The sequence below is a fragment of the Mastomys coucha genome, unplaced genomic scaffold (genome assembly GCF_008632895.1).
Source record: "Mastomys coucha isolate ucsf_1 unplaced genomic scaffold, UCSF_Mcou_1 pScaffold22, whole genome shotgun sequence".
Classification (NCBI taxonomy): domain Eukaryota; kingdom Metazoa; phylum Chordata; class Mammalia; order Rodentia; family Muridae; genus Mastomys; species Mastomys coucha.
The window spans coordinates 250878455-250887043 of NW_022196905.1; the positions used below are offsets into that span (position 1 = coordinate 250878455).

At 38.9% G+C, this 8589-nt stretch overlaps 1 protein-coding gene across 3 annotated transcripts in view; it reads left to right on the forward strand.

The window, feature by feature from the left end:
• Nucleotides 1-20: 20 nt before the first annotated feature.
• The window catches only part of Cntnap4 (contactin associated protein family member 4), a 353495-nt gene continuing 344926 nt past the window's right edge, over nucleotides 21-8589 (forward strand). For all 3 annotated transcript variants that reach the window (XM_031341494.1, XM_031341492.1, XM_031341493.1), the window contains exon 1: nucleotides 21-249. In XM_031341494.1, the coding sequence (XP_031197354.1) occupies nucleotides 159-249 (91 nt within the window). In that variant the 5' untranslated portion in view covers nucleotides 21-158. The remainder of the gene's footprint in view (nucleotides 250-8589) is intronic.

Below are 8589 nucleotides of genomic sequence, written 5' to 3' on the forward strand. Positions count from 1 at the left end.
GGAGGAGAGAGAGCGCGCGTGAGAGGAGGGAGGGGGAGCAAAGAGACCCAGAGAGCTAGAGATACTGAAGACCCAGTCTGTGCTGGGTGAAGGACTGAGGAGAACCTGTCTTCAGCGCTCTGAGAGCCACTCGAGATCTTTTGGGGAGCTCAAAAATTATGAATATGGGATCTGTCGCTGGAGCTGTTCTCAAGATGTTACTTCTGTTGTCTACTCAAAATTGGAACAGAGTGGAAGCTGGGAATTCATGTAAGTACACAGCAAATGATTTAAAACTTGCAGGGGGGCTCCGCGCAAAACTTTGATTCTGTTGTTTTCACGATTAATCTTTTACTGGAATCGCTGCGGGGCTAGGAAAAGCACTTACAGGAGAATTGTGCAAATATGACCTGGTTCCTCTTGGTGTGGTCAAAATATGCAAAATGTTATTTGGATTTTTTTTTTTTAACTAGCAGAATCTCACTCTTTGAATATTCATTGAGAATACTCAACTTCTAGTAAAACATTAAATTAACATCTTAACCGTGAACCAACCCGGGAATGTCTTCCATTGCGCCTGTCTTTAGGTTATTGAATTTCATTGGGATTATTTGTCTACCAGGAAAACAACCCGGAGACTTGATATTCTGCTGCATTAGCTGAGATTTCTGAAGTTTGCGATTTAGCTGTAGCTGGCTGCATCTCTAAAATGGTGCAGGCTAATAGCTGAAACATACTGCAGACTTCACGGGCAGGCAGACCTGGTAGAGGCACAGCTCAGCATTGAAGAGCTGCGTCCTCAAGCAGAAGAGCACTCCTGGATGGGTACCCATCCCTACATCTCCCTTAAAGGAAAATGTGCAGGTGATTTCCCCCTCCCTCGCCCGCTTAAGCAGTGTTCTCTAGTGGTTGAATTTTCAACTTCATGTATTTGTGATTGATTGTCTTGGTGCTGCTGAGTTCATTGATTCAAGGAACATTTGTTATGGTCTCGTTGCTTAATTTAAATATCATCCAAAATACACTGGCCAACTCTTTCATCAGCTTGCCATTGGAGATAGGAAAAGTTTTAAAAGTTTACGTTTGGCTTAAATTCTCTAGATGGAAGAATTTCCTCTTTTTTTAAATATGAATGATAAAAACAGCTAAGCAAACACACAACTTTTTATTTCTTTCTCAGATTTTAAAGACAACCCTTATCTGCTTTACAAGAAAGGGCTACAAGTCCTGTTCAGGAATGGATGCAACTTGCTTTAGGTCTGGGAGACAAGAAATTGCTAACTCTCTTTGCTATAGACCCTCCTTTGCCTTAACCGTAGAGTCCTCATGAGGGAAAAACACAGGGAACTCACTGTCATGAGCCCGGGTCCATCCACTGGTGATTTTGTGCTTCCGTTTGCAGGAGCTCATTTAATGTCAGAATTTATCTGCCACTCTGCAAAGGAGAGAACTTCACTCCCAGGCTGGACTGTTTCCCATTCAATTTTAAATTGAGTGTGTGGGAACCCCATTAAATCAGTAAAATATACAGTTTCACCCAGTCGAAATCTTAGGGGTCCTGTAGGTGATGGCCTTGACAAGCGTTGTAGCAAATAAACAAACAAGGATACACAACAACAGACCTGAACCCACCCACCCTCTCAGTTGAAGTTCTGTGGCAAAGGTGTAATTCCTTCTGCAGCTGCAGGGATTCAGCAGAGAAGGAGCACTAGAGGTCACTGTTGCGATGTGAAGCACGCCACAGGCTCCTTCCCTCGAGTTGGGCAGAGCTTCATGCTGGACTAACCCAGTTTGTCTTTCCTAGGCCTTGCCCAAGCCTCATTTTGCAGTATATTAATATGAATAATTGGGCCGTGAGCTGTTGATGTTTGTTTGCTTGCTTGAAATGTGGTGTAAAGTGTCATGGGAAGATCCATATTAAAAGGCTTTCCTTCCTGGTACATCTCAGCCAGGGAAAAAGTGAGCAGCTGAGATTTGAGGAGAAAGCCAGTGGTCATGTCTGCTTAGCTCTGCCTGGGCCTCCCACAGGTGCAGTGGATCTGTATCCATTGGGGTTCCATTTCTCTACGAAGTCATTGGATAAACGTGGAGAGCCTAGAATTGAAGTGAACCAGAACACTTAGAAATTAAAGTTGGAATTCTTAGTTAGCAGACCTGTTTAAGAGTTGACTTTTCTTCAAGTGTCAAAATTCACAATTCAATGGCTTCTGAAAATTAAGGCGACTTCTAGTAATTTCTTATCGGTATTTTGACAATACGACATGCAAACATAGAACAAAAGATTTCATTTTCTAATTTTTATATTATTCCTCACTCTTTACATTTGGGAGGAGTCAGGACACACTTGTTGCTGGATTGGGATAAAAAATGTGTCCTACCATGGTATTGTTTATTAATAAGACCTGAATAAATCTCAAATCCCACAAGTAAAGTCAGGGGAAACTGAATATAAGCAAAAGAAAATTAAAGGCCTGTCTCTCAGGTGGATGTAAACACCTTTCTTCTTTATTTACAAGTGACTCACAAGGAGAAAAATCTGTCATCCACTGAGTTGGTCTTTGGGTAACAATAAGAACATTTGCCTAGGGGACTCTGTAAACCTGGGATTAGGTGAACTCTAATTTGAATATTAATTGATCTACTTAATCAACTGAGAAATTTGCATTAGAAAGATTTCATGCAAATATAGCCAACCTCTCTCCTCCCTACTCTTACTTGTGCGTGGGCATGCTTGCCCTGCCCCTCCCCCTCCATGCACACACTGACTAATTCATGTGCCAGTAACACTCTTTGTGACTGTAGTCAGTACCTGTTGTATTCTTTGTTCCTGGTGTCCCACATGACATTTCTAAGTTGTAAACCAGCCCTAAGGTTTTAGTCTATGTCCAGGTCAAGACAAGTTTGTTATTACATTGAGTCATCCTTTCCATGCAAACACAGCCACAAGCATCCTTGCTCATGGGCTTGCTGTTTGAGAGGCTGTAATCCTGTCTCTCTCTGGTTTCTTCACTTTCTTCTAAGCCAGAGGTACTAGAACAAGGGAAATGATGATTTATTAATTCTACACTTGTTCTTAAGAACCTACAAATCCTAAATGCCAAGATAGTTTTGAGAGGCCGACTCACCACATAAGAAGGATGGGGTATAACTAGTAAGGCTGGGAGGGTTTTGTTTTGGTTTCATTCTTTCAGATCACTTGATGGAAGACACACTGAGCCTCTCTCTGAGAATAATTAATGCCCACCAAATAGCTTGCTAATGACTGAGAAGTCAGCTTCTGACTGTGTTCTTTCTTCCCTTTAATTGAAATCAGGGGTATGTCTGATAGTACTCCGAAGGAAGTACCAAGAATATGTTAAAGTCAGTAATAGAGAAAAGTAGCTACCATTGTAGATGACCATGCTTACTGATTCTTGGGTATAACTCAAATACAACCGGACAGATCCTCAAGTTCCTAAAATTTAGTGTTGTAGTTTTTTTTCTGGAAGCTTCTTTTTTGTTCTCTTCCCTCCTTCAGATGTTCTGCATTAAGATAACTACAATGTAGTAACAAAATACTAATGGATATGACCCACGACACCATGTGCCAATGGCTGGTTCTTGGAAGTGCAGGTCAATGGTCTCTCTGACTCACTCTGTCATCCACTTGACGCCATCTCTCCACTCATTGCATCTGCTATGGATCATTTGTGATCCTTTAGCACATGGTTAACATAGCTTATAAGTCATCATGGAGGCCAAACATGAGATCCACGTGATACCTCGTTCTTAATTGAAGTAATAAATATCATTATAATCTCCTGAAATTAGTCTGGGAATTCATTTCACGTAAAAACAATTAGAGTCAGTCTGTATGTCAGTGAACTTTTTTTTTCTAACAAAAATAGATCAGTGGAATTGCATATGTTCATTGGAAAGAGGTTGTAATATTTTTTTTTCTCGGGGTTTAACAGAGTATGGCCCATGGGACGAATCTGCCCTCACACCTGTCTTTATATGGACTTTGAAGTAACAGTAGGTTTTGCATCTTTACCTAAAAAATAAAAAAACAAAAATCAAAACCCAAAAAAACAAATTTAAGAGATTTTTTCCTGCAAAAAATGACAGTGTGAAGTTTGAATTTTAGTCACCTGTCTCACTTATGCAATGGCATGAGCAAAATTTGTATTTGTATTTACATACTATTATATTTTGAATTTGATTGGTAAAATTTTGTTAGAATTGTCTTTATTCTTGTTTTATAAGTATCTACAAAATATTCTGCATTATCTATCTGCTCCTTTGTAAAAAAAAAAAACAAAAAACAAAAACAAAAGCAACTCCATTGACTTCTGATGTATGGTGTGTGGTGCAATGATGTGCACAGATTATATTAATTGATAAAAAAAGTTCTTATATCATTAATCACATACATACTGAAGAAGCTGCTCACCTGACTGGCAAGAATAAACTGTATTTTCTCTATTTGTTTTTCCTCCATTTTATTAGTAAAGGTCTACTGCACTTTTAGTTGCTAAGGTGGCATTTTTAATTCCAAGTAATTGGATTACTATGCAGTGCTTGATAAATGTGAGCAATATCACCCCAGATATTTAGGATGAAAATTCTGCTCTTCTGTTCTACTCTATATGAATCAGAACTTGGATTTTGAATCAAATTGATCATAAGGAAAACGGTCTTGTTTGAAGAGCATCCTTGCTTTGAAAGTAACTCAGTAGCTTCCTCAAAAAGCTCAAATTGGCAAACTTTCTAGAACAAATTGAAAAAATAGATTTTTCATTTAAGCACAACCCACTGAGAATTCACAATAATTAAGCAAGTGCTTTCTACCTACTCATGCCAGCGTAATTAATTTGTATGTAAATATATTGTCCATTTGCAATTGTATTTACTTTTGATATCAAGAAACTAATCATTAGGTTAATTTTATTTGTATTACACTATTTACAACAGTCTAAAGAGTAGATTAAAATGTGGTATATACTATAAAATAGTTTTATATTCTAATTTTAATTACTGGCTTTTTGTTAAAATTTTATTTTTTATAATTTATTCAATTATTTATTTTTTTCCTCTTGAGACAGAGTCTCATGTAGTCTTTGATCTTGCTATGTCGTCTGACCTTCAACTCCTGATCTACAGACTCTACTCTCATGTTCTGGAAATACAGGCTTGTGTTACTATGCCTGGCACATAACTTGTTTCCTTTTGTTTGTTTGTATTTTTGAGACAGGGAGTCACTATATAATCTCGGATGGCCTAGAACTCAGTATGTGGACCAGGGCAGCCTGAAACCCACAGAGATCCACTTGCCTCTGCCACCTGAGCGCTGGATTAAAGATGTGCGCCACCACACCTGGCTCACCTGGCTCAGCTTTAAATGAAGGCTCAGGCTTCTCATCCAAGGGCCTTTTTTTTTAAAGTTAAGGAAGTTATGAAGATGTCACCTAGGATGGGTTTTGTAAGAAGGGGGCAACTGACTCACAGTCATCTATTGGACCTAGAGGCTTAGGGACGGTGACTTTGACCGTCCAAAGCTGTGAATGTAGCTCTGTACTAGAATATCAGTCGGGTTTCACAAATGCCCATTTTTCTGTGTAGAATGAAAATCTCTTTTATCTCAAATCAATCAATACTGGACCTTTAATGTTGTCAACTAATGAATCATTTGACCTTTAAATGGCCAGTTAGCCTCAGATTAGCCAAGAAATCCTTCACTCTTTGTGTTGTTTGTTTTGAGAGAGGGTCTCAGGCAGCACATGCTGACTTTGAACTCTGGATCCTCCTGCCTCCAAGAGCTGAGATTAGAGACGTGCACCACCATGCCAGTAATCAGTATTTTTTTTAAAACAAACAAACAAACAAACAAACAAAACCTGACCAGCCAACCAAACAAAACATCCACTCAATCTCTTCCTTTCCTCCGTATTGACTGAAAGTTTGCAAACTGCAAACAGTAGGAAGATAAGACAACCTTGCTACACAAATCCCAAGAATGCATATTCATATTGGCAGCATATTGTTTCTGGTGAAATAATAAAGAATTGCATACTTTGATCTGATTTTCCCCCCATTGCTTATAGCTTATTATTTTCCATTTTTATTGATTCAAACATGTTGGCACCCCTGACTTGTTTGATATGTATCTGGAGTTATTGCTGTTTTCTTGTTAATTAGAATGACAGAGAAGGATTGAGCCCTACAGGATATGTGGCTCTGATAAAAGTTGTTTTGTGAGTTCACCACATTGTTGAGGTAGGATGTGTTTTGCTCTTGTTGTTTTGAGAGTGAGCCCTGACTGCAGAGGCGACCACATGCGGGGCTTTTCCAGACTTAAACCTTTAGAAATACTCTTTGACAAACACATCTTCTAAAACATGCCTTGAGTTGCATGCTACAGTTGGTTGTATTTTGCTCATCTTAAGGAGAAAAAAGAATCTCAGTGGGATGGGAGGGCCCACTGGTAATGCTATCTCAGTGGGCTGTGAGGGCCTGCTGGTAATGCTATCTCAGTGGGCTGGGAGGGCCCGCTGGTAATGCTAGCACATGGGATAACGAGGCAGGAGTATCATGAGTTCCAGCTCAGACCCGATTACCATGTGAGATCCCACTGAAAATATCCAAGGGCTGGGGTACATTTTCGTGTATAACAGTTGCCTAGCATACTTACGATCCTAGGCTTCTACTACTAGAACTTTCCACTCCCACTACAGAAGCCTAAGAACAGAAGAAAATGCCTTATTACAGAGTGATATGTAGGGCACTTTGGGAGACTCTATTGTGATCACCTGTGATTTCTTCAAGGAAAACATATTTACCATTGAACAGAATAAATTAAATTCAAATAATTTACTCTTGAGATTAACATGGCCACACGAAGCCTTTGGAATTGCAAAAGAAAGTTTAAAATGTCTTCAGAAGGAACAGTTTACTTGTATTTCTAGGTTACAATAAATGGAATTTCTAAAACTAAAAAAAAAAAAAAATTCATTTTGTGTGTGTGTGTGTGTGTGTGTGTGTGTGTGTGTTAGTATGCACCACATATGGTATGCACAGGAGCTCTCAGAGGCTAGAAGAGTGTGCTAATTCTCTGGAATTTAGTTATAGGCAACTGTGAGCTGCCTTGTAGGTGCTGAGAACTGAACCCACCCATATCCTCTGCAAGAGGAGCTTGTACTATTAACCTGAGACACGTCTTTATCTTCAGCTTCTACAGAGCATTTCTAAATGAGAGTGATGTCAGGTGGCTTCGGTATCATTGGATTATGCTAATTTGGGGGAGGTGGGAGGCAACCTGGAGCTCTAAGGCTGGGTGTTGGATTCAATTGAGTGTCTTTGTATGTTCATAGTTCTCTGACTTTCATAGCTGAAGGTCAATTCAGCTATGTTTTTACTGTACAGTTTGGGGTTCCCAAATGTGCCAGCAAGTTGGTCCAAGGGTCTGAAGTTGATAAAGACCAAAATCTGCTGGTGCAATGTGACAAAGATACTTTTGTTTCTCAATCATCTTTCAAAAGGTAGAAATTTTTGTCAAAAAAAAATTTTTTTTTTAACAAAGAAATTCACAAATATGGTACCTGAAACTACCGGCCAAGGAATGATAGAGTGTGCAGACCAACTTGCTTCATGTGGTGTTTGGAAAGAGAGTCTGCGTTGGGGTTTTTGCCTCTTTCCAATGTGATTTTTTTCCTGCCATGGTTCATGGGAAAACAGTACTTTGACAATGAAATTGGGGACATCTCATAACAGGACATAAAAATGAGCCTGTTTATGTTACAGTTAATGAGTCATTCCAGTGTAATAATTGGAAAAGTGAGTGAAGCCTGCAAACATTTGACATTTTAAGTAGTTCAAAATTAGTAACTATAAAAATTTTTAATGTGTAATTATTTAATAGAGCAGTGATGGGATTGATCTAGAAGGTTTTTAAATCACAAAAGAAAAATGGCATAATATGTATTGTATCTATAGCTCTAATTACTTTTTTGTTTGTAAATTAAGTTCCTCTCATTAGTGGTTGTCTGGAGTAAGACACTATGTGCTTCTTAGGCCACAAAACACATCCTTGATTCCATGACTTTTTCCCTATCCTCTGGCAATTATGGTGTTTTAAAATGGGATCATTGGGTTGATACTAGTCTAGCAGTAATGTAAATATGTAAATTCACTTGTTTTCCTAAAGCACATTTATTGTATAATTGCTAGACAAACTGTTATTTTATTACTTGGCTTAGAAGTTGTAACCTACAGAGATTGCTTTTGAATGTCCTCTGAATAACTGTACTGATAACTCTTAAGAAGCAGTCATGATCCAGGGGTTGGTAGCTTCCTGGATGAACTGGACCAGACATTGAGTCTTTTGGCTCATGGCAGAGGTCCTCAGATCTTTCTGTTAGTGTAAACCAATACCTTACCAGACCAATAGAGAGAGTCTTGGAGAGGTTGAGAAAATTAAATTTCTAGGCTAATAGCTTTGCTTTAAAAGATTGCATATTGATGTACACACACGCATACACACACGCACACACACAGGCATATACACAGGTATATGTGTATATATAATACACACACACACACACACACACACACACACACACACACACACACGCA